This window comes from Diabrotica virgifera, chromosome 8, assembly GCF_917563875.1.
Source record: "Diabrotica virgifera virgifera chromosome 8, PGI_DIABVI_V3a".
Taxonomy (NCBI): domain Eukaryota; kingdom Metazoa; phylum Arthropoda; class Insecta; order Coleoptera; family Chrysomelidae; genus Diabrotica; species Diabrotica virgifera.
Window position 1 is genome coordinate 139,529,359 of NC_065450.1, and position 27,839 is coordinate 139,557,197.

Consider the following 27,839-nt stretch of genomic DNA (forward strand, 5'->3'; position numbering starts at 1 on the left):
GTCACAGATGATGCCAGAAAATTATAATTTAAAAATAAAAATCGACCTGTTTCGGGATTTATCTCGAAAGTCGTCCATTTTGGAGAAAATAAATTTATTGCATAATTTTGCCCCTCTCTGTATACATATTATATAATATATATAAATCTTGTAAATACCTTACAGAATTACTATTTGAACTAGGAATCTGCTGGGTATATTTAAATTTCATAGTTCATAATTTTAAATAAACTTCATAGTTCATATTTTTTTGAAACCTTTTTATTACTTTAGACACAATTACGAGTTTATCGAATTCAAATATTGTATATTATTATGAAATAGGAAACACTTGTAATATTTGTAGAGAAATCTTCTTTATTTTAAGTCGGCTTTGTTAATTGGTTATTACATTTACGTACTTAATTAAAAAATTATTTAGATATGCAATATTTATTGTAAAATTAGGTCAATGATTACTTAAGTAAAAGAAAATTTTATTAGTTCATCAAATTAATAGAAAACAAAACTCAAAACTATCTGTATCTCTTTTCAAAGTAAATCACTCTCCCTTTTCTTGATTGGGGTCTTCTTCTTCTTGTAGTGCCTATCGTTTCGGATGTTGGCGACCATCATGGCAATCTGTACTTTGCACGCTGCTGCTCTAAAAAGATTTGTGGTTGTTGTGTTGAACCACTTACGTAGATTTTTCAGCCAGGAAATCCTTCGCCTTCCTGGTCCTCGCTTTCCTTCTGCTTTTCCTTGTAAGATTAGTTGCTGCAGACCATATCTTTCACTGTTCCTCATAATGTGACCGAGGTATTCGATTTTTTCTATTTTTATTGTGATTAACAGCTCTTTTTCCTTTTGCATTCTCAGCAAAACATCCTGATTAGTAATGTGGTCGGTATAAGATATCTTCAGGATTCAACAATAAAGCCACATTTCAAAAGCCTAAATTTTCTTGCAGATGGTGTCTGTGAGAGTCCACAACTCAACTCCGTACAACAGTACAGTACAGTAACAGTAAAGATATACATCGTAGTAACCTGATTTTTATGGGTATGGACAAATCATGACATTTGAATAACTTAGCCATTTTTTGACATGCAGATCTTGCTTTCTCTATCCTACATTTAATTTCTATGGAATGGTCCCAATTTTCATTGACGTTCGTACCAAGGTAGGTGTATGTTTTTACTCTTTCTGTTTGTTGACCGTTCACACTGATTGGTCCAAATTGCTGTTCCTTCTTAGAGATCATCATACATTTTGTTTTCTTAGTGTTTAGTGAAAGTCCATATCTCTGACTGGCTTTTGCGATTCTGTTCATTAACTCCTAGAGGGCCTCAGAACTGTCAGTGAATATCACCGTGTCGTCTGCATGTCTTATGTTATTGATATATTCTCCGCTAATATTCGAATTCTGGCTTTAACATCATCCACTGCTTCTTGAAAGATTTCCTCAGAGTAGATGTTGAACAGCAGTGTTTATAGTATACATACCTGACGGGGCCCACGTTTGATTTTGATATACCCCAGTACAGATTGCTGATAATCCTTAAACCATAGGTGTTTATTCCAATATTGGTTAATATCTTCATCAGCTCTTCGTGCTTTACTGTATTGAACGCTTTATGGCAATCAATGAAACATGCATAAATATCGCAATTTACGTATCCACATCGTTGAAATAGCACTTGTATACTAAATAGTGCTATTGCTCTTGTACCCATTGCATTCCGAAAACCAAATGTGTACGGCTGATTTTTTCTTCGCACAGTCTATATTATTCTTTGATGTAAAGTTTTAGAAATAATTTTAAAATATGTCTCATTAAGCTGGTGGTTCGGAAATCACTGCAGGATACTGATTTTGTTTTCATTGGGAGAGCAATAAACGTCGAATTCGGCCATGTTCTTTGTATTACGTATTACTCCGCTTAAATATATGTCAATATTTTGGTTAGGCGTTAAGTCAGCATAATGCCTTGTCAGGTCCAGGAGCTTTGCCATCTTTTAGTTGTGATATTGCTCTTTCCACTTCATCTGATGTGATTGGTAAGTGGTCATCACATATGTAGGATGGAGGTTGTTCGGATCTATTATCATCAAAGAGTTTCTGTATATATTTTGTCCATATGCAGATTTCTTGATTTCTGTCTGTGATGATATTCCCCTGTTGGTCTCGCAATTAGCTAGCTGTGTTGAATTTCTGAAGACCAGCTGCTTGTTTCACCTTTTTATGCATGTTAAACGTTTTTGTTCTAACAACTCTATCTCTTCACGCTGTGATTTTAACCAATTTTCTTTGGCCTTTCGTATTTCAGTTGTTATTGGTTGTATTGGGGTCTAAATGTTAATTAAAAAAAAAAAACGAAATACAAGTGGATAGCAGGAGTTGAAAACTTCCCTTAACTTAGAAGATGGAAAGGTAATTTCATCATTTTCGGAATATCTCTAGATATTTAGATATTTAGAACCTGGTCTAGACACAAATATACAATAGGAAACTTGCACATTTTTTTTATTGCATAATAATGTTCAGTTTTGTATAAAAATTAGATTTCCAAAATTTCACGCTTCAAAAACTCATAATAAAGTTTAACTACAAATCACTACTTTAAAGTCTTCGGTATCTGAAAATAGGTCAAACGGCCCGTAACGTCACTCAGTTTAACTATATGGTTCCGTTTATGGTTATAATTAGGTATATTCTTCTTCTTCTTTTTTAGTTTATTGGCCTCCACCTATTTTGGTATACCTCGTCGCGGAATAAAGGAAAAATATTTATATTCTATTAACATTTATCGTATGTCATTGTAATAATATATACCAGTTTGTTGACATTGGAGTTTGATATAGTTATTGAAGGAAAGGACAGAAGGTTTACTACGGAAAATAAAACCATTTTGTAAAAGTACAGTTTTCTATGAATAGTTCAAACGATCAAAACACTTGTAACGTCAAATAAATGTATTTTCTACTGACGTTTATAACGTCTAATTTAAAATTCTGTTTACTTTGTTGAAAAAATGTAAATGTACAACGGAGTGACGTCACGACGTGTTTTAGACCACCTGTTTTAATTTGAATTTTTTATCGCCTTTGGGGGCCAAACGAAAGACCTACAAAACTTTTTTATCTTTGATACATGATTTAAATTATATTCTGTAGTGATTTATAACATTTTTTTCAAATTTAAAAATTTATGCAAGTTCCCTATTATTCGAGTATCACTTCTTTCCATTTCCATTTCGTATAAATACTTCTCATGTTGTAAGATGGCAAAAGCATTGCCGCATTTAGGGGAGTGCAATTAGAACGAAAACATGCATTGTTTCGGAAAAATTCAAACAAGCTTATACATATTTTTCTAAAAATTTTTTTGTTAGTTTATATACATGTTAAAGTAAAAAGTTCTATTCGCGGATTTGGCCGCTAATTGTTTATTAATTGTTTAAAATAACAATTGTTTTGTATTAATGATTTTAAAAATATCGTTAAATTCATCATTTTACTTTGATCAAATATGTTTCTATTTTGTTTTTGATTATACTGAATCCGAATATGGCATTGCAATTTGAAAATTCTTATACAGAAGCTCTTATACAGTATGTCTGCGTAGCTAGGAACCACATGGAAAACTTTTTTATTATCAATTTTACGAAAAAAGTTATTCTTCATAAAATGCTCTGGATAGTCAAAAATCTAAAACTCAACCAACAGATATCAAATTTTATCAATTTTATACGAGTTATGTCAAAAATATGAATTTCTTTATAGAGTAAAATACCTTTATATTTCAGAATATCAAAAAATGCTATTATGAAAAGTTATTTGAAATTAAAAACTATGTTTAAATATACAATTTCATTATTTTAATCGAAATTTTTTTTTTTCAATTTTTTCTCAAATTACGGATATTTATCATCACGTTATTACAATTATGATAACTATTTTATTATCACTTTTACGAAAAAAAGTTATTCTTCATAAAATGCTCTCCCTGGTCTAAAATCTAAGATACAACCATCAGATATTAAACTTTTTTAATTTTATACGAGGTATGTAAAAAATATGAATTTTCTTTAAGAGTTAAGTGCCTTTATTATTCACAATATTTTAATTAGAAGGATGTAATTGAACAATAAAACAAATTTTTTAATTCCAAACAACTTTTCTTAATAACAATTTTCGATATTGTGAAATTTAACGATACTTTACTCTTGAGTGAAATTCATATTTTTTGACATACCTCGTATAAAATTCATTAAAATTTGATATTTAATGATTGCATCTTAGATTATATACGTTAGGTATCAATAGGTTCCAAGTTACGCAGACATACTGTATAAGAGCTAAAAAAAATTTTTTTGCTGAACATTTATTATTGTTAAAGTTTATTATTAAATGTATTTTAGGTAATTTTTACAGAAAAAAGTTTTGATCACTTTATATAAACATTTTTTTAGCTGGTAATTTTCGGTTTTTGTATTACATTTTTGTTATCTTTTTTAATTTTCTCAAAAAGAAATAGTCTATTTCATCTGTAAAGTAAAATAATTTAGTGCATTTTAAAGATTACATCCTAAGCTTTAAAAAAGCGTTTATAAAACTGTAATAGATCTGTTCAAACTTGAGTAATAAGTAATACCGTCTTAAAGTGGTGGTATGTAATTCTATAAAACTACGAAGATTTCAAAAATTACATTTTTTAAGACGTCATATCATTTGAATTAAATTTTTGAGATTTTTTTTAATGAAACATAATTTAGTACGATGCTTGAAAGGTAAGTTGTGCAAAATTGAGGGTTTTATAAGAAAAATTGTATTAGTTACACATTTTTAAATCATTTTTAAACAAAATTCATGTAAGGCTCACATTTCGCCCCCACCGTACTTATGTCCAAACATTTTATTTCTTTTTATTATAACCATAAGCTAGCTAAATTATTCTTCTTTTAGTTTTAATTTGTAAAATTTCAACTGATCCATTAATTAAAGAATTACATTAAAATAATTTAACCGTGCACTTCGCCGTACGCTAGTTTACAGTGCGCCAATGTTTGTGAGAAGGGTGACTTTAGCGTTATAAATAAAACATTATAGAAGATCCAGATTTAATTTTAGAAAATTCTTTATATAAGGTTTTTTTTTGTAAAATTTTCTGAATTTTGTTCTAAAAGTCAGTTTTGTTCTAAAATTTATATTTTTGGAGTTATTTAAAAAAAACATCAAACTTCGTAGTTCATTTGTTTAATAAAAAATGAAGCACCCACTTCTCGAGTAGAACTTTTTGATATGTTGTTTATTAAACATTTCTTAATGAAATTACACAAAGTTCTATCTTGTTTGATTTTTTCCGAAGTGAAAATCTATATGCACTCCCCTAATTCCTTAATTTGTTTTAAATTTATTCCATATTTGTCAAATGTTTTTTACTCTGTTTTGAAATAACAATTTACGCAATTAACACTCAAACGGTATCTGTAGCTCTTGTAACGTTTTCTTCGAATATCTCAAGCAGGATATATTGGTCGTTAACTTCTAATAATTAAAATTTGTACAATTACATCTAAAAAAACTTGTTTGTGCTCAGAGACAGATGTGAACGAACCTTATACAAGAATCTGTGTATAAAATGACCAAAAATATCTTGAACATATTATTTATATAAACAAACGGTATATTTTACGGTAAAAAAATAATTATAGCAAGGTAAAAGATACAGAAATCAACATTTAGCAAAATGGCGGAAATCTGGTATATTGGCATAGTCTTATATCTTCATTTTTTTATCCAGTTCACAGATCATATCGCACCTTTGGAGAAACAGTGACACAAGTGCAAATTTTTTACAAATTGAGTTATCAACACTACGATATTCCTAATACTCATATTTGTCTGGCGAAACAAAGTCAGAATTATTGTAACTCTTCCCTATTTTGCTAGATGACGTGTATGTCGTTGTTGAATTTTCGTTTTTACATGCTCTCTTGATGTGGTAGGGGAGCCCAAGCGGGGATTTTTGCAGTTACTCGAGCGCGTCAGATTATTACATGGGGAGAAACCTTGTACCCTGTAAATGTACCCCTACCATATATTGGATCTTAGTACAGGGGAGTTCGTTAAGGGGGGTCCGAAAAAAAATCTATTATTAGAAAAACTCGAAATCGTCAGAGTAAGATAAGGTAAATTAAGTACATGCAGAACAGTGTATATTTCAAAAATCTAACGATTTCAGCGGAGCGTAAGGAAATGGGTGAGTCCCAAAGTTTCACAAGAAAAAAGCGAATATTTCGCGAAATGAATGACAGATCGAAAAACTAAAAAATACGTAGGTACTCAATATTGTTCAAAAATCTATCGAATGATACCAAACACGGCTTCCCACGGAGATTGGTGGGGGTAAATTTAATATTTTAAATACGAATCCCGCAATATTTCCCGAAATGAACATCAGATCGAAAAACTGAAAAATACACTTATTCAATATTTTTGAAAAATCTATCGAATTGCACCAAGCACGACCCCCCACGGAGGTGGGTGGGGGTTACTTTAAAATCTTAAATGGGAGCCCCCATTCTTTATTGCAGATTTGGATTCCTTACGTAAAAATAAGTAACTTTTATTCGAGACATTTTTGCGAATTATGTATAGATGGCGGTATAATCTAAAAAAACGATTGTTGGAAATGGAAAATTAAATTAAAAATAGAAAGTCCACACTATAATGAAAAACTTTACTTAACTTTTAGTGCCTACTCTTCACAACCTAATAGGTCCCCAAAGCGCTCGAGTGACTGCACATTTAGCATACTTTGCTCCCCTACCAATGCAACAAAGTCAGATTGTCAGTTGTGCGTGATACAACATTAGTATGCAATGATTAAATTATGACATTTTTTGGAGAAATAATGACATACTCGCTAATTTTTCCCCTTTTAGGCGGCTTTAAGAGGAGATGTTTAAGAAAATCTTAAAAAAACCTTTATATTATATTATGTACCTATAGTATACGGTAATAATTAAAACCGTTGACAATAAATTTCTACTTTCTCTTGTAATTTGCATCTCATGTTTGGCCTTAACTAACTTTCAAAACTTTAAATGCGTTTTTTCAACAATTAACAAATTTGCACTTACATCAGTGTTTTCCCTTTTGAGTCATTTCCTTTTCCTTGAGTCCTTAGTCCTTTATTGTTCAATCTGATCATGGACGAAATAATAAAAAAAGTAAGAACTAAAAAAGTATACCAAATGGGAGAAAAAGAACTTAAAATATGCAGACGATGCAATACTAATATCTCAAAGTGAAGATGATTTACAATGTATTCTGCACCAATTTAACATAACCGCCAGAAAATTTAACATGTTAATTTCCTCACAAAAGACAAAATGCATGGTTACAACAGCAGATCCAATAAGATTTAAATTGGAGCTGGAAGGTCAGCTAATAGAACAAGTGATGGAGTTTAAATAAAAGTGGAAGATCAAGTGAATAGAGCAAACAGAGCCGCAGGTTGCCTGAATGACGCAATATGGAGAAATAAAAGTATCGGATAAGAAATGAAAGGCAGAATTTACAAAACAGTCATCAGACCAATAATGACATACGCGGCAGAAACACGACCCGACACAGAGAGAACAAAAAGATTGCTCGAAACAGCGGAGATGAAAACCCTTCGAAAAATCGATGTTAAGACTCTATGGGACAGAGCTAGAAGTACAGATATACGACGGAGATGTAAGGTGGATAACATTAATAACTGGGTAAAAAACAGAAGAATATAGGGTAGTCAGGACAGCGAGAGACGGTTCCCCGGTACCCCGTCAAAATAGCCCCGTCAAAAAAGCTCCGACAAAATAGCCCCGACATAATATCCCGCACACAAAATAGCTCCGACAAAATAGCCTGCAGACAAAATCGCCGCGGAATAATAGCCCGCCGACAAAATAGCCCCGACAAAATAGCCCCGACAAAATAGCCCCGAAAAAAAAGCTCCCTTCAGAATTCTTCATGAAATAATTCCTTAAAAATACATTTTTTCGGAAATGGTAATTATCCTCTATTCAGATGTTTATCTTAACCACATTAAATAAAAATTGTCTTTTCAGAGAACTCGAGTCCTGTCTTTCCTGCCTCTTGGAAGTTTGAACAATAAGTTAAGCAAAAATCAATGTTAATTTATGATATAAACATTTTTTTCTGTTTTCGGGCAACAGTAAAATGCATTTTAAATTAAATAAATTAAATACATTCTTCCTTTTTGTCAAATAATTTAAAGTAAAAAAAAGTTTTTGGACACCTTGTATAAATAATTATGTAATTGTTTATAAGAGGCTGTTTTAGCCGGGGCTATTTTAGCCGGGGCTGTTTTGACCGGGGCTATTTTGTGTGCGGGCTATTTTGTCGGGGCTATTTTGTGTGCGGGCTATTTTGTCGAGGCTATTTTGTGTTGAGGCTATTTTGACGGGGCTTTTTTGACGGGGCTGTTTTGACCGGGCTATTTTGACGGGTCACGCGGTTCCCCAATAGGAAGACGATCAGTGGGAAGACCACGAAAACAATGGAAAAACAACTTACTAGAGACACATTGAAAAAACAGACAGAGTCATGTCTATACAAAAAGAAGAAGAAAAAGAAGATCAATGTTTCCCCAAATGTGCGATAGATGTTTTATTTTTATTATATAGGAAGAAAGGAAACATGTAACCTGTTTATTGATTTGGTACATTTTTAATAAATTTCCAGGCGTGAGTTACTCTACTGGTTCCTGGAGATCTCTATAATTTCATATTCTCGCTCCAGAATTTATTTTTTCTTTTGTAACAACATTCGTTTGATTTCACGGTTGAGTGATGCATATGTTTTTCTATCTTCTGGATCGTTTGTTCTTAACCAAGTCATATATGCCTTTTTCTTTCGATTTGCTGTTTCTTTTATCTCATCCACGATCCAATGACTTCCTTTTCTGCTTTTGTCCAAAAAAGCCAAAGCCTCACTTGTTGCCTAGTGTATGCTTTCTTTTACTAACTGGTTCTTCTCTTCTCTTCTCCTATTTCTACTTCATCTAAAATTTCTAGCTTTGCAGCCAGTCTTATCTTGTAGAGGAATTGGGTAGATTTATCTCTTAAGCTCGGTTATTTAAATTTATCTCTTAGGCTCCCTTATTTAGGTTTATCTATTGATATCTTAAGCTATTTTCGTTCTCGTTTTGTGTGGTATTCTTTGCTCTTTTTGTATATTTACAATACAAAAAGGCCATCGAGTACAATAAACCAGCATATCTATGTTTTATAGACCTGACAAAGGCTTTCGATCGCATCCAAGTCGAAGACGTCTTACGCCTACTGTATAGAAAAATCATACCAATCAATATTATACCTACAAACCATCGAAAATATCTACTTCCATAATCGAATACAGGCAAAGATAAATGGAAAACTAACACAGTTTATACCAGTACAAAGCGGAGTCAGACAAGGTGACTTGTTAAGCCCACTGCTCTTCAATATAATAATGGACGAAATAATACAAGCAGTACGTAAAGGTCATGGTTACAGAATGGGGAACAAATAAATCCAAATATTATGTTATGCAGACGACGCCGCATTAATCGCCGAGACAGAAAACGATCTCCAAAGCCAAAGCTTAAAAGCAAGTAAAGCGGTGGGATCTCTTAATGACACAATCTGGAAGAACAAACACCTTAGAAAAGACACAAAAGCAAGAATCTATAAAGCAGCAATTAGACCTATATTGACATACACGGCGGAGACAAGACCTGACACATCTAAAACGAGACGACTACTAGAAACAATAGAGATGAAAATACTTCGACGAATATCAGGTAAAAGTCTGTTAGATAGGGAGCGAAGCGAAAAGATAAGAAGAGCATGCAATGTAAAAGACATAAATGGATGGGTGACAAAAAGGAAACAGAAGTGGAACAAACACATTAGTAGAATGGCATAGGATAGGATAGTACGAATAGCACGAGATATAAGTCACCAAACGGACTAAGAAGTATTGGCAGACCAAGAAAAAGATGGTGCGATAATTTAAACAATTTAGGAGGCTAATATTGAAGAAGAAACAGGCTTTAAAGCTTACATATAAGAAAGAAGAAGAAATTCCCTACTCAAAACTTACAAAAATGAAAATATATGCCCAATAATATACCAAACAAAAGTTATCAGTTTAGTGTGTTACAAATATAATTCCAAATAAAGACACGATAATAGATGAAAGGGGTCAAACAACTCTACAAATACAAATATCTGGGCCTTGAGATATGAATAGGAAAAGGAAATATGTACAAAATCTAAAAGCATATTGGTAATCGCAAATACGAGTAGGTAGACAACTTCCGATATTATTTCTAAAAAGTAAACATCTAAAAAACCTACAAACAGTATCTAACAAATGTTGATTAGATATTAACCGTAACACAAGGGTCAGCAATTAAGATAATAGTGACAGAGAAAACGATGAAAATATAAATAGAATATATACAATACAGGAAAAGACATAAGCAAAAACAATGATGACACGATATTTTAATGATAAGTACAGCAAAAGTTTGGACAACAACGTATGAGATAGGCTCATAAAAGATAAAAGAAGACAAGATATACCACCAAAGAGATGATCATATGAAATAATTGGGAAGGAAGCACTCAAGATATAAACGTTTGAAGATAAATTGGATCATGGCAAGTGAATAAGAGTAGAAGCTCATTACCGAAGTATTATATTATCGGATCTTTATATATCTACCGGGTTCCTACAGCCTCTGTCGCATCCCGAATTTCGATCTCCACCTTTTTCCTCCTCATTTATGACTCTATCTCTTATTATTCCTCTGATTACTTCTCTCCATTCTAATGCTGGCCTTCCTCTCCTTCTTCTGTTCCATAGAACATAGTTTTGGTCATCGTTCATCTTTCATTCGCATTACATGCTCCTATGCTCGTACCATAAAAGTTATTCTTGTATAAAAGATGAATTCTATTGTATCTACGGTATTGTAGATCCTTCCTGTTCTTCTTCTTATTTCTTCATTTGGTTTATGATCAAGTCTGAATATCCGACACGCTCTTCTTAAATAATCCATTTCTATCACTTCAAGTTTTTTCTTCATTTTCATCGTTATTTGCCATCATTCAGATCAGTACGTCATAATTGGTTCTACAACCGACTTATAGATTGCCATTTTTATTCTTAAGAGGAAACAGTAGCGATCAACAGGTAGCGAAAACGCGTTCCAAGATTGCGGCTGTAATTTTGAATATTTTTTTGAGATATTTGGCACACGTATTCCTAATAAAATAAAGAATGACGGTACAGAGCCCAATTTAAAAAATATATTAATATGTGGAAATTACTCTGCAATTAAATACAATATTAAAAAAATGAGTCTGTACCGCCATTAAGAAGAACAAAAAATACACTTTCTTCAAATAAACTTTTTTATCCAATTCCTAGATTTCGTGTCATTTTGGAACTACTAAATTTTTTTATTTCATTAGTATTTCCAAAATGACACAAAATCTAGGCATCGGATAAAAAAGTTTGTTTGAAGAAAGTGTATTTTTTTGTTCTTCTTAATGGCGGTACAGGCTCGTTTTTTTAATATTGTATTTAATTACAGAGTAATTTCTACATATTAATATATTTTTCCAATTGGTCTCTCTACCGCCATTCTTTATTATATTACGAATACGTGTGCCAAATATCTCGAAAAATTATTCAAAATTACAACCGCAATCTTGGAACGCGTTTTAGCTACCTGTTGATCGCTACTGTATCACCTTAAACTAATTTTAGGAGGCCAAACTAATGAGTTTAGTTTGGCCTAAACTCATTAGTTTGGCCCTCGGCCCTGTTGTAATTTCTGTGGGATGTCCCGTTTTGATGTTCCTTTCTTTGCTATCACTGTTCCTAGTCCGTCCCACTTTGACTTTACAGTATAGGGAACATAGGCAATGCAGTCCTTATGAGAGTTTTTAGAGAGGTGATGCCGATTTTATCAAAAAGAATTTGTAATCGAACTGGAGAGATTAAATTAACACTGTTTTAGAAAGGCAATCTACAATTTTAGGATTCATATGCGTAATAACTATAGTATATCAAATAAACTTAAACGCATACGAATCCTAAAATTGTAGATTGTCTTTCTAAAACAGTTTTAATTTAATCTCCCTAATGTTCGATTACAAATTCTTTTTGATAAAATCGGCATCACCGCGTTAAAAACTCTCATTAGGACTGCATTACCTATGTTCCCTATACCGTAAAATCAAGGTAGGACGGACTAGGTATTTAAATTTTTTGCATTATTTATTATCCATGCATTCCTTCTCATCGTTTGCCATAATCACTTGATCGTCTGCGAAGAAATAGCTATTTGTATAACAAGGGTGAAGGGTGCAGTAATCATTCAAGGGAGGAAAAGGCACTTTACTCCCATGTTATACATATGGTTTTTCAACCTTCCTCAAATAACAGGTCTTTCAATGTCAAATAAACGTCAAATTGAAAGGCAGTTTATTTAGAAGTTCTCCTAAAAATTATTAATTTTTAAGGTTTTTTCTTAACTTTTTGAGTATTACGAGTAGTATAAAGAAGTACTAAACCAGTGATCTGTAAGAAAGTGTGAAATTTAGCGCCTAGAAGTTAAATTTCAGGAAACAAATAATATGGAAGGTATACCACCCGAACCTCCAGATAAAGGTAAATTTTATGTAGAAATGGAAGGAGATGGGATGATGGAATATGAGGAATTAAATAAAAATAACAATAGAGTAAATAATAAGGTAACAAACAAACAAAACCAAACAAGTAGTACTATTGAGGTAAGTAACAAATTTAGTTGCAATAACGATGAAACTTTGACAAATTTAAATCAAACAGATAAGTCAGGTAAGCAAAATTTAAATAAAGTAATAAATTTAAGATTAAAACATAGATATCAATTTGGAGATAATGCACCTTATATAGTACACATAGAAAATAAAAACGGTAACATTGGTCGATTACACAGGATCGGCACGGCCCGTTTGATTTTAAGTGCAGTACCTGAAATTGAAAATAATATCACACAAATTACAGTAGTTGGTAGAAATAAAATCAAGGTAGAACTAAATAATTTTGCTAGTGCTAATAAATTAATTGATTCTCAAATTCTTAAAAGCAAAGAGTATGAGGCATATATTCCAACGTTTTTTACTCAAAAGAAAGGTGTTATAAAATTGGTAGATAAAGAGATAGAAGATAATGATTTATTATCATTAATTAAACCTAGATTTGGAATTAAATTCGAAGTATTACATGTAAAAAGAATTATGCGGAAAGTGATTCAAGATAATGGTAATACTAATTATGTAAAAACAGGAACCGTAATTGTCACTTTTAAAGGTCAGTCTATACCAAAAAATGTAATAATAGAAAAAATGATATACGAGGTGGAAAATTATACACCCAGAATAATCCAATGTTTAAAGTGTTTGAGATTTGGGCATATAAGTGCCCAATGTAGAGGAAAGATAGGTGTGAAAGATGTGGCGAAGAACACAACAAATCTAATTGTTCCAATCCGAATAATTTACTTTGTGTATTGTGCAAAGGAAAACACAGCGCTACTGACAAGGGAGCAGATTGTACAGAAAGACAAAAACAGGAATATATTAAAAAAGTTATGAATAATGAAAATATAACATATTATGAAGCTAATAATAAATATAAAAAATGTTATTCAACAGTAAGTAAAGACCAAGAAAATACTTCAAATAAATATACAATATCTAAACGAAAAAGATCAAGTAGTATTGATTCTAGTAGTGTAGATAAAGAAACAATGGAAGCACGCAGAAAAATTTTGCAAACACCAAGAATACAAAGTCAGCCTTGTTATAATTTTAATAATCCCATTTATTCTAACACAACACAAACACAAAACGATAATCAAAATAATATAGGAGAAATAATAGTAAACTTTATTTCAGCAACATTAAATCAAATTAATCACAATTTAGATCAAAAAACGTTGGAATTATTAAAAAACAATATTTCACAATTATTATTACCTCGTGATGGCTAACGTTTCATTTCTTCAATGGAATGCGAGATCAATTAAAACAAATAAGGGTTATTTAGAAAAATTCTTGTATGACAATAAAATAGATATAGGATTAATATCAGAAACTTGGTTAAAAAAAAAGTAATTTTATTAACTTTACTGGTTATAATGTCTTTAGGAATGATAGAGATGATGGATATGGTGGAGTAGCCATCCTTTTGAAAAAATTAATAAAATTTTACAACAGTCCTACTTTTTACCAAATTAATGACATAATGTGCAATAGCATATCAATTAAAATTCAATCCGGAAAAAAGTTAAACATTTATTCAATATACGTAAAACCAAATCTTAAAATCACTCTAAATGAATGGAAAAAGTTTTTTAATAGTCTAGAGAAGCCTTTTATAATTGGTGGTGATTTTAATAGCCACAATTATGTTTGGGGTTGTAGTACTGTAGATACTATAGGAAAAAATCTGTTAGAAGCTATTGAGGACTGTAATCTTGTAATTTTAAATAATGGTAAAGAAACTTTGATGCGTAGACCGAATAGCAATAATAAATCTGCAATAGATCTTACAATATGCTCAGCAAATATTAGTCATTTTTTCGATTGGGATGTTGTGGACGAGACATTAGGATCAAATCATTTTGCTATTATTATTAAGTCAAATATTAATGTTAATAAAGCGGAATGTGTAAATACAAAATTCCAATGGAACATAAATAAAGCGGATTGGTCTCTTTTCTCTTCTATCACTAATAATTTCATGGAAATAGATAATAATTTAAATTACCAACAATTTATAAATAAATTAAACGAATATTGTAAGATATGTATACCGGAGAAGAGAACAGGGACTAATCCACGATTTAGAAAAACTTGGTGGAATGACAATTGTAAAAAGGTAATAGAAGAACAAAAACTAGCTTTACGCAAGTTTAAACTACAGTCTAATATACAAAATTATATAAATTATAATAAATGTGTAGCGAAAACCAAAAAAGTTGTATTAGAGAGTAAGCGTAATGCATGGAGAAATTTTTGTAAAACTTTAAACAAAAATACACCAATTAAAGATATGTGGAATCAAGCCAAACGATTACAAAACATTTTTAAACCACAAGTAAATCCAGTGACTGAAGGAGAATGGGTTGAGGAGTTTTTAAGAAAATTATGTCCAGATAATATATTTTCAAAAATTAATGTAATGGAAAGAAAAAACTCTATGCATCCACTTTCAATTCCATTTAGTTTCTGTGAATTAGAAATAAGCCTTAAGAATAAGAAAAATACTTCTCCAGGTATAGATAATGTACATTATATTATGTTGGCCAATTTACATCAAAAAGGGAAAGAAACACTATTAAATTTTTTTAATCAAATATGGTTATCAGAAGATATTCCAGATAACTGGAGAGAGTACCGGGTGATTCCTATTCTCAAAACAAATCGGAATCCTGATTCAGCAGAATCTTATAGAGGTATTTCATTGAGCTCCTGCATAACAAAAACACTGGAAAGAATGATAAAACTTAGGCTCGAAAGTTGGCTAGAAAAAAACAATAAATTATCACAAACACAATTTGGATTTCGAAAAAATCATTCTACTGTGGAAGCTGTGAGTCATTTGGTAACAGATATAAATTTAGCGTTTACGAAAAATTCTTCAGTAATCGCTCTTTTATTAGATGTTGAAGCAGCATACGACAACGTTAATTTAAATATACTATATAACAAAATGATACAAATAGGTCTGCCAGAATGCTTCTGTCAAAAAATAATAAAATTGTATGACTGTAGAAAAATTTATATATCGGTAAATAATAACACATTTGGTCCAAGACTAGCGATGGGTGGTTTACCTCAAGGAGGAATATTAAGCCCTTTGTTATATTTAATTTACACTTCTGATATAGAAAAAAATTTAAACTCAACAAAAATTTTACAATTTGCAGATGATATAGTTATTTATCAAGAAAACATTAAAATAGAAAATGCAGTCAAATCCATTGAAGAAGGAGACAAACATATTAAAATATGGAGTGAATTACATGGACTAAATATATCTGATTCCAAAACCAAATTATGTATTTTTACAAGAAAACGAAAAGAAATACCCAATCACATCTTAATAAACAATATATCCTATCCTGTACAAAGTTATGTTAAATATTTGGGTATTACTCTGGATAGACAGCTTCTCTGGAAAGAACATATAGACCATATAGTTAAAAAAACAGAAAAAGGAATAAACCTTCTTCGATTCGTATCACACTTACGTTGGGGAGCAGATCCAAATATTTCTTTGTTGTTATTTAAAAATAATATAAGAGCTATATTCGACTACGGATCAATATTATACAGTGACGCATCACAGTGTCATTTAAATAAAATAGACAAAATCATTAATAAATCCCTTAGATTGTGTATAGGAGCCCTAAGAAGTACACCGATAAATAATCTACAAGTTGAATGCTGTGAAATGCCGATGGATATAAGACGAAAAAAACTTGGCATCAACCTTTTAGTTAGATTGTATGAAAAAAAGGCAAGTTTAATTTCCAAAATACATCAACTGTTTTTAGCAGACTTGACAGAAAAATATTGGATAAAAAAGAAAACTCTAAATATGGTAGATTTATATTCAAAAATGACAATATATGATAAACAACTTTATAAATATGACATAAACCCAAATTATAATATTGACTTTAATAGTATGGAACAAGTTCAGGTATACTTTTTAAGGGACTATAGCAAGTTGCCTATATCTTTAAGAAAATTAGTGTTTATCTCCGACAGTTCACAAATGTTCAAAGATTATTGTATGCTATATACAGATGCATCAAAAAATATTGAAGGTGTGGGATGTGCCTATTGGGATAGCAGTAATAAAATTAGTAAAATGTTTAAACTAAATTCTATTATGAGTATATATACAGCTGAATTAATAGCGATAATGGAAGCACTAAAATATTTATCTAATATAAATCATTCAAAGTTTATAATTTTTAGTGACAGTAAAAGTTCTCTTAGTAAAATTAGTGCTATAAATCCTAAATCAAAAGTGAACTACATTGACTTATATATCATAAATAAAATTAAAGAACTTCAGCAACAAGGAAAGTCTGTTAAGTTGGCATGGGTTAAAAGCCACTGTGGAATAACTGGAAATGAAATGGTAGATGAATTGGCTAAAAACGCGGTGACACAAGGAGTATTAACCCATTATCTTTGTACGCCAAAAGATATTGAATCAAATTTATTCAAAGAGGTTAAGAAAGAATGGAAAGAAAGGTATATTGATGAAAACGTAAATACAGGAAACCACTACAGATCAATCAGAAACTATATAACGGATAAACCTTGGTTTTCTAAAATGGAGTCGACAAAAGATATGATAAGAACCATATGCAGAATGAGATTTGACCACTGTCTTACTCCATCATATTTATTTAAAATTAATATAGCTGATAGTCCACAATGTATTTGTGGACAGTTGGGCAATCTACAACACAAAATTTTGACCTGTTCTCTTATCTCTAATAAAGTTAATATGTTTTTAAATTCACTGTATTCTTTGACTGATGTCCACCATCCCATTAATTTAAATTATTTATTAACATTAGAAAATAATGAGTTGGTATACCGACTATTGTATAAACATATTTTAGATATTAAGCTTAAATTGTAATTGTAAAATATAGAGTAAGTATTTTTTGTAAATTGTTATATGTTAAAAGAAAAAGAAAAGAAAAGAAAAGAAAAAAAAAAGAAAAGAAATATATAAAAAAAAATAATAAAATAAAAATTAAAAAAAAAAAATAAAAAAATAATAAAAAAAAGAAAGAAAAAATATAAAAAAAGATATTATAAAAAAAAATAGAAAAAAAAATATAATAATTAAAAAAATATAAAAAAAATATGTAGATAAAAATGAATGACGAACTTGGACAGTCCATAGTAAAATAGCTTTCGAATGAAGTAGAGGGCTAAAGAAGAATGTTGCAGTTTTTACTGTGGAACTCTGAGAACATCATTTGGAAAAAAATTAATAAAAATATATATACCTATATAAAAAATTATTAAAAAAAAATACAAAAATAATTATTTATTAGTAGAATTGTTTATTATATTAGTATTAGTTTTAGGATAAGATACGAAAAAATGACTAATAAAATAAAAAATAGTAAAATTGGCGAATGGATTTAGTGTCCGCAGTCATATAAACCCAAACAAACAACAAATAACAGGTCATTTTTCCATATTTACTTAATTTATTTATGTAACTAACCAACAAAATTTATTAGAACTAAAACTAACAAGTATGTACTACAATATAACTGTCAACTGTCAAATATAAGTCAAATTATTAATGTAAAGATTGTTAAATCAGAATAACAATTTACTGTTTTTTACCATTCTGCAAAATACAGAGTGTATTTAAATAAACGTTAAAATGTATAGATACTTACGTGATAGAAAATAGATATTGTACAGGGCGTCAATAAGTTATATTTCATGAATGAAATACCATGATGTCACTTTTACTTTTCCTCCCTAGGGAGGAAAAGTACAACTTTGCTCCCTACAATCAGGTCCGGAAAAGTATACTTTCGGTAGAGGTAGGTGGAAAACATTGTTAAGTCCAGTTGTTTTTCCTAAATAGATTTTGAATAGAGTTGGGGACAAAGAACATCCTTGTCTTAAGCCTTTTGTGACTTAAATGAGTCTGAAATTTTATTCTTATTATTTTGTGGATAGAGCTTATACACGCCAAACTCCAATCTTCTGGAATATTTTCTTGTTTTATTAGACATTTATTAAGGATCTTAGACAATCAACTCTATTAGTATTGACGATCCGAGTTTTATTAATTCAATAGGGATGTTTCCAGGTTTTGTGGATTCCCGTTTTTCATTTTCTTTAAGGCTCCACTTATTTCGTCCACACTGATTGGATGTATTTCGTCTTCGTCTATTGGATCTTTATTAAACTGACAAATTATACAGTGTGGAAGGCACTTATGGAATAAAATTATTTCTGTGCTTGTTTCAAAAAATTATAAAAACGCTGAGACCCATAGATTTTTATATATAAATATGCACATTTTAAACATACATTTAAATGTACAGGGTGATTAACGTAAGCCTGACAGGATCCATAAGCTTTATTTTTAATGGAACACCCTGTATATTTTTATATTTTTAAAAGCTGCTTAACAACCTGATTTCCAAGAACTATGTCATGCAGGGTGTATTGTGAATAATACATTGTGAATTTTTGAAATTATATAGTCACTTGCAAAAAATTGTTTGTCCACTTTTGGAAAATTATAAAAATGCTGGAACACATAAACTTTTAAATTCAAATGGGCGCTTTATAAACATAAATTTAAATATACAGGGTGATTCAGGCAAGTCTATCATAGTCGATGATCTTGAGTTTTAATGAATCATACTGTATATTTTTATGTTCTTAGAAGCTGCTTAACAACCTGATCTCAAAAAAGTGTACCTATTATGTGGGGTCTATTATGAATAATACAAAGTCAAATTTCAAATTTTTTTTTAAATTTCGTCAAGATATTAAATACAAAACCCAACATACTGATAAGTTTAGAAATTGATGTCCGTTTTAAGCTTATTTAAAAAAATACCCTTATTTAAAGTGTGAAAAACTTTGAATTTCAAAATTTTATTTATTTAATATCTTAACGAAAATTATACATACTCGTATATATAAATTTCACCTTGTAGTATTCATAATAGACCCAACATAATACAGTCGAACCCACTTATTGGAATAGCCGTCGTGCCAAGAAAAAGTATTCCTATAACAGGGATATTCTAATAACCGATCATATAAGCCTAGTAAAAACGTTTTGGGACCTCAAATTTCTATTCCTTAAACCGGGATATTCGTTTAACCCTTTCGCTGCGTCAAATAAATACATATCGCTGACCAGTGCGGCAGTAGTTTTTTAACACTAAATGCGATATTTTTTCAACAATTGTTTTTTGTACATATGTTAAAACGGATTATTATAATTTTTCTTCTGAATTTTTGCAAGACGCACATGTGCGCTGTACGCAGTTTTCAAGGAATTTCTTTTAAAAATGCGGAGGACGCACTTGTGCGCTTGATACAAATTTTTGTATTTAGTAAATTAAATCGACTTTTTTGATCTAAACTAAAATTTTATTCATTCAAACAGGATGTAAAATAAACAAATAACATATAATGTAAAATAAAAGTATACAAAATATTAATTTTTTCCTAATGTCTTTCTATATTGATACATGATATTCTCTGAAACATTTGCCTAAGCAGAGGCCAGGTTTATCGGGACATTCTTGACAATGATAAATAGTATCCTTACGTATCTTATTTTTATTGCATGTCCGACATTTTTTTCTAAGAGTTTTACCACGTTCATTATGTAACTCAATTTTTGAAGGTGTGTGGTTTACACCCGAAGTAACTGCTACTTCTGCCGTTACAACTGCTGTTCCTTGACATTTTTCTGGTAATAACTTTTCAAGTATTGACAATCGAAACTTATAATATGACATTTTGTTATTTCCGTGGTACTTATTATACAATCTATGAGCATTTTGCAAATATAGCTGAAACAGATGTATGCCAATTTTTTTGTACCAACGTAAAGTTTTGCGTGTCGGCGGATAATAAGAAGACATTTGGTCTTGAAGATCTACTCCGCCCATATATTTATTATATTGAATGATTGGCAGTGGTTTAATTTTCTCATCCCCTCGTCTATTTCTTACGGTTACCATCTCATTTTTATATTCAGTTAAAATGTAAATGATATCTCTTTTGTCTCGCCATTTTCCAACCATTACGTTGTTGAGGTACATACTTTTGGTCTGGCCTTTTTTTGAACTTTGCGTCTATGACGTTTTTTGGACAGCCTTTCCTATCTTTTCTCAGAGTGCCTGTACAAAAACTATTTTTATCCAGTAGTAATTTGGCCAAGTTATAACTATTGTAATAGTTGTCCATATGAAGCGAATGTCCATGGTCGAAAAAATTACGCATTAGGTGTAGCACCACTCTTTCTGTATGAGACTTACCAGCAGTTGCATCACCTGCACCAGCATATATATGGATATCCAAAATTGTTGAATCGGCTTCTGTCAGCATATAAAGCTTTACTCCATACTTATGTCATTTCTTAGGGAGATATTGCTTGAATACCAGTTTTCCTTTCCACAAGATCATAGATTCGTCTAGAGATAAATACTTTCCTGGATAGTATACCGTCTTCATTTTGTTATTAAAATGATCTAGCAAGGGTCTTACCTTATATAGTCGATCTACTGGAACTGGTTCATTTTCTTTTACATTTTCGGCAAAATGAAGGCATCGCATTATAAGCAAATAGCGGTCTCTACTCATGTATGAAGAAAAACAAGTCGAAAATAATCTATTTTTCTTCCAGTAGTCTTGTATGCTAGGCAATTGGATTGTTCCTGTATGGAAGGTTAATCCAATAAATATTAGCAATTCCGATATTGTTAATTCCTTCCATAGGGAAATCCTTGAACGGTCACATCCTTTGCTGGTAGAAAGAACTTCAACTGCATAACTGTTAGTTTGTAAGACAATCATATTTAAAAGTTCATCGTCAAACAACAGCCTAAACCAATCGTACGCACTATCACCAGGACTATCGACTAACAATCCACTTCTTTTTGTAAATGGAATTTGTTTCATACCGCTAGTTGTTTCGGTCCATTCATTGTCTGTAATCTGTACGTCAGGATTATCTGCAACGGTATTATTTAACTCGTTCTGTAGTACATCATCCTCAGTATCACTTCCAGAAGAGTCTTCCGAAACATTTTCAATTTCAACTAAAAATATTAATTTCAGACCACAAGTTTATTATTACATTTATTTACTTACAGTTATCTACATCAGAGTCTTCATAATCTTCATCTGAGTCTGAATTATATAAAAACTGCATCAATTCCTCAACACTCAGATTTTTTTCATTTCTCACTTTCACGGTCTTACGTCTTTTTACGCCTGAAGGTCCAGCTTTATTTAAATCAGCCATTATTATACAAATAATTAAACTTATAATCACACTAAACCGTTTGAAACGACAACACCTTTGAAAACCTAACTATGTGAGTAACTGATCTGCGACGCCACCTATGAATAGCTCTGCAAACCTAACTACATGATTCACCGAGCCGCGACGCCACCTATGAATAGAAGTGACCTTTAATAAAATGCTGACAAAGTTTCCTTGATCTCCTGAAACTGAGTCAATTTTAAATGTATATGGAAATCACCATATACATAGGCCGCTCATGTGCGCCATACGCATTTTACAAAGAAATAGGAGGGCGCGCATGTGCGCTTTACGCAGCGAAAGGGTTAATCGGTATTCTAATAAGCGCGTTCGACTGTACAATTTTTTGAGATGAGTTTGTTAAGTAGCTTTTAATAAAAACATAAAAATACTTACACAGGGTATTTCATTAAAAATAAAGATCATGGACCATGAATGCTAGACTCGCGTGAATCACCTTGTATATTTAAATTTGTGCTTAGACAGTGCATATTTGAATTTAAAAGTTCACGTATCCTAGCGTTTTTTGTAATTTTCTAAAATAAGGACACAAACAATTTTATTCCATAACTGGTTTCCATACATCAAAATTTCAAATTTTCACCCTGTATTATTCATAATGCCCCATACATTATATAGTTCGTTGAAATCAGGTTGTTAAGTAGCTTTTAAAAATATAAAAATATACAGGGTGTTCCATTAAAAATAAAGCTTATGAATTCTGCTAGGCTTGCGTGAGTCACCCTGTACATTTAAATATATGCTTAACCCTTAAATGCCCGTGATATGAAAATAACCATAAATGCCCATGTGGGGTCTCCTAGGGACCCCACTAAAATTTTCAATTTAGTAACGTCATTTAGCACTGACTAAAAGGAAAACACGGTTAAAAATAATTTTAAGCATATTTGAATAATTTTTATTTATTTTTCATACAAAATTAACGGCTTTTCTAGAAACAAATTATTTTCAATTCGAACAAAATTAAAATTAAATAATAATATAAGCATATAACTTTTAGTTGCAATTTTTACATACAATAGTTTTTTCTTCTTTTCTGTGCACCTGGCATATAAATTTTTTGCAAAAAGAGCAAACGGTATTCACTTTTCTGTCACAGTTTCGCGGACACTGGTAACAACGAGCACGTTTCTTAGCTGAATGGACGGATTGAGTTGCAACTTCGGTAGTTGGGTTTACCATTGGTATGCCACAATCTTTTAGAGCAGATTTTACATAGGCTTTATGTTTTATATATTTCGCTCTTTTTTCCATGTTGTTTCGAGCAAGCTCAGCCCCTAATTGTAACAGGAAAATACGTCTTCGTGAAAAATTATTTTTCTTCCAATCAGGATTTTTTTCAATGTATAAAATATAGGCATTTAGTGCACATATGTCTATAATATTCATAAAGAGCCTGAATGGCCAACGAGCAGTTCTTCTTTTACAGGAATATTCCCTAATCAGTTTGTCGGCACTATCAACACCACCCTTGGTATTATTATAGTCTAAAATCATCAAGGGTTTGTTTTGAGAGTCTTGACAAATTATATCACTATCGTGTTGACTTGAAAGAAGATGTACCATCCTGTGTATTTTAGGTATGTACGAAACCATAGCTAATTCTTTAGTAAAAGCAAATATTGACGACTCCGCAGGTCTTTTTGTCAAACTTAGTTGTGGTGGTGTATCAGGTTTATTTTTGCGGACGGTCCCAAGTAAAGTAAGGTTTTTAGATAAAAGATATTGAGCAAGAGGAACACTGGTAAAAAAGTTGTCAGTTGTAATTCCTCTCCAACTGCCATGATATGGTTCCACCAGATCTTTCACAACACGAAATCCCTGATTTTTCTCTATTGTACCACCTGGTAGTTTTCCAAGGTACACCTGAAGTTTTGATAAATAAGATGTTTTAACATCCGCGGCAGCCCAAATTTTTATCCCATAGCGGCAAGGTTTTGATTTTATATATTGTCTAAAAGGACACTTTCCTCTAAAACTCACTAACTGTTCGTCAACGGTTATATGTTCGTATGGTTCAAAGGCTTTGTCACAGTTAGAGACGAACATGTCCCAAATTACTCGTATCGCCGCTAACTTATCCTGTTCCTTCCGCTCCACCCTGGTCACTTTGTCATCAAACCTCAAGAAACTCGATAATTCTTCAAATCGGTTCCTAGCTAATGCGGCTGTAAAAAATGACCGGCGTATTGAGGTGTCTGTAGACCATATCTCTCGTGTCGATTCTTTCCCACACCTTAAAGCACCAGCTTTGATAAGTGCTCCTAAAAAGCTATCCAGTTCATTGTTGGTAAGTACCGTCCACTCTTTTTTGTTATTCGGATGTTTTTCGTTCCACTCTTGATAACGCCTAACAGCTTCTTCATTAGTATGAAGGCATATGACATTCTTCATCTCTTCGGTCAAAAATAAATACACACACACACACACTCGTTCAACCCAACCTCTAGGAACATGTGTGTACCACTGCTAGTCAGCGGGACCCACATGTCCGAAGATCAAACCGGTCTCGCTCCCGAAGAATATCATTCCGGAGCGGTACCTATCTGACCCCCAGGTTTTTTCCTCCACCCCTCCCCAACGTGTGACATACGAAGGGGAGGCTTTGAACTTTTACTTTGGGTGATTTGGGTAATGTAACACCCTCCGTCTTGTCATGGTTGTGGTTAGGCCACCTATCTGTAGGGGTAGCTGTTTAGCTTTTCTCCCTAATTACTTTACTGAGTTTATTTATGTTTTTCATGATTTTGGACTGAAGTCCCTAAATGTGTGTTCCGAACGGAGAGACACCAACCTGGATTGGTGTCCCTCCGCTCGGACTTTGGTGTGTGTCGGTCACTCAGCTGCCGATTTGACAATACTTGCGTATTGCTCTCCTCGTCAGCCGAGCAGCCGCAAGGTCTGGCCATCAAGCTCGTGCTTGCCGGACACGGTCTCGATGCTCAGGTACGCGCTATGGTCTCTCATTGACCTGCCTGAAAGGCCTTCAGCTTAAGTGGCTGTGTATAAAGGACCAGAGGGGTCTTTATTGCATTTCATACTTACACCTTGATTTTACCAGTACTAAATTTATTGAGCTGATGGTTTCATGTATCTTGTTTTTAGTAATCAACTTCGCTACTCCGTAGAGCAACGCAGTTTCTCGGTTTTTTTTTTTTATTTATTTTTTTTTCACAACTACTTTGCATGTTCCTACGACTGTGCGACTGTCTTTAATTTCTTGAGGTCATTATTCTGGGACTTCCCTATATCCTGTTATTTGATGTTTAGGCCTTCTGTGTGTAGTACGTATGTTTTCATCATAGTCTGTCAACTCTCTCAGTTTACTGTTTGGATGGTCTCTTATGTTATTAAAAATTTCATATGCTTTTTCATCCATCATTCTAAGGATCTTTTTCTGCTTCGTGCCTTTGTTATACAGGTATCTGACTGGTACGTATTTGGGTACATTTAGGGCATCTCTTATTATGTTATTCTGGATTACCTGGATTTTCTTTCTGTTAGTTTTGCATGTTTGTCCCCATGCCGCAGATGCATATGTGAGAGTTGGTATGATTATACTATTAGCCATTCTAATTTTTGTTTTGAATCTTAATTTGCTTCTCTTCCCTATCAGCGAGGAGAGTTGACTTCTTAAGGCTTTGGCTTTGTGGACCGTTTGTTTCACGTGTTCTGTGTACGTGAGCCTTTTGTCAAGCGTAACCCCTAGGTATTTCGCTTGTCTACTCCATTCTATGTTTGTGTTTTCCATTCTTAGTTCTCTTTCTGGTCTACCATATCTGTGTTGGAACACTACAGCCTGTGTTTTCTCGAGGTTTAGTGCTATTTTCCATTGTATGCACCATTCCTGCAGTTGGTTTAGGGCTCTTTGTAGGTGATTTCTGGCTAGGTTAGGGTCTCTACTACTTGCTGCTATTGCCGTATCATCCGCATATAGGCTTAGTAGGGTTCGTGGATCTGTAGGTGTGTCTGCCGTAAAGATGGTGTACAGATAAGGAGATAGTACCGCTCCTTGAGGCACTCCCGCTTCCAATGTTCCGACTTCGGACAGGGTGGCCCCTATTCGAACTCTAAACCTTCGGTTTGTAAGGTATGACGCAAGGAGGCATGTCATCGCTTCGCTGTATCCATTCTCATGCATTTTATGCAGCAGACCTTCGTGCCATACTTTGTCAAAGGCCTTACTTACGTCGAGGAAGGCTGTTGCTGTGTACATCTTTTCATTGAACCCTTTTGTTATGTACTCCGTTAGTCTTAGTACTTGTAGCTCACATGAGTGCCTTGATCTAAAACCAAACTGCGATTCTGGGATGATTCCTAGAGCTTCTGATTCTTGTTTTAGTCTTTTAAGAATTATTCTCTCCACTATTTTGCTTATTGCTGGTAGTAAGCTTATTGGCCTGTAATTTTGTGGAAAGCTCCCATTTTTCCCCGGTTTTCCTATCATAATAACATTTGCCTCTTTCCATCTATCCGGGAAGTATCTTAGTCTTAGTATACTGTTTACAATGTTCGTGATGTAAACTATTATTTTTGTTGGCAGGTTTTTTAATGCCCTGTTTGTTATATTGTCAGGCCCTGGCGCTTTTTTTGCGTTTGCCATTTTTAGTAGTTCTTTAATTTCTTCAGGAGACGTGTGTTCTAGAGCTATTCTTCCCTTTCTTCTTCTTAACCTTCTAGCGTTGTTTTCTACTTCTATTGTGAAGTCTAGGTCTTCTTCCTGATGAAAGTTCTTTGTGCTTCCCAGTTCTAGGGTATCTTTCATGACTTCTGCCTTTTCTTTTTCTGTGTATACTATTCCATTTGCTCCGTGTAGGGCTGGTATTGGTTTTCTTTCGTTTCTTAATATTTTAGATACTTTCCAGAACCCAGATTTATTCGGATCTAGTTCTTGGATATATTTGTCCCAGTTTTCATTTCTATGTTCTTCCAGTTGTTTTTTGACTTCTCTGTCCAATTCATTTGCAATTCTTTTGTCTTCCTGATCCCTTGTTCTGTAGGCTCTTCTCCTTCTTTTATTCTTTTCTCTGATTAATTCTTTTAGTTCTTCTGATATATCTTTGAACCTACCTCTTTTAATTGTTGTTGTTTCTTCTTTAGTGCTGACTTTAATAGCATTCTGTATTGTCTGTTCTAACTTAATCACGCTTTCATCTAAATCCGTTATATTATTGATGATCGGAATATCGCCGATGTTCTCACTGATGACTCTTTTAAAGTTAGGCCAGTTTGTCCTTTTTTTCTTGTAAGGTTGTGTGTGATTAAGTTCTATTGCACCTAGGGTCAGGATAATTGGATTGTGACTACTATTGCCCTCGTTTACTGATGTTATTTCATATTGTTGTCCAATATTATGTAGAATTGCTATGTCCAAGTGTGTTGGTATTTCTGCTTGGAAATGTGTTGGTTCAACTGGTCCGATTGCATATGTATTTTCTTTCTTCTCAAGATAGCCACAAAGTTGTTTTCCATTTCGGTTCGTTCTTCTGTCAAACCAGTTGGGCGATCTCGCGTTCAAAAATAAATTGAAATAGTCTAAAAACGTGTTGGAATTTTTACTATAGTTTGTTAAGCCTGGATGTACATTTATAATATTTTTTTGTTGCCTCTTGGATCTCACGAAAGGTAGGCTATTCCACT

At 32.4% G+C, this 27,839-nt stretch overlaps 2 protein-coding genes across 2 annotated transcripts in view; one reads left to right on the forward strand and one right to left on the reverse strand.

The window, feature by feature from the left end:
* Positions 1 to 27,839, forward strand: part of LOC126889386 (LITAF domain-containing protein) — a 140,913-nt gene that overhangs the window by 39,999 nt on the left and 73,075 nt on the right. The window lies entirely within an intron of this gene.
* On the reverse strand, positions 21,011 to 22,489 carry LOC126889383 (piggyBac transposable element-derived protein 4-like). The gene is made up of 2 exons (XM_050657643.1): positions 22,004 to 22,489; positions 21,011 to 21,951 (listed from the first exon to the last, which is right to left on the reverse strand). Exons 1-2 carry the CDS (start codon positions 22,155 to 22,157, stop codon positions 21,263 to 21,265), a joined length of 843 nt encoding a protein of 280 aa, XP_050513600.1. The 5' UTR covers positions 22,158 to 22,489; the 3' UTR covers positions 21,011 to 21,262.

What these genes read in the sequence shown, in the direction of transcription:
- LOC126889383 (XM_050657643.1), bottom strand. Translation starts at nt 22,157, where the DNA reads ATGGCTGATTTAAATAAAGCTGGACCTTCAGGCGTAAAAAGACGTAAG. An exon ending in AGACTCTGATGTAGATAACT is followed by an intron (nt 21,952 to 22,003) that starts GTAAGTAAATAA and finishes TAATATTTTTAG; the next exon opens with TTGAAATTGAAAATGTTTCG.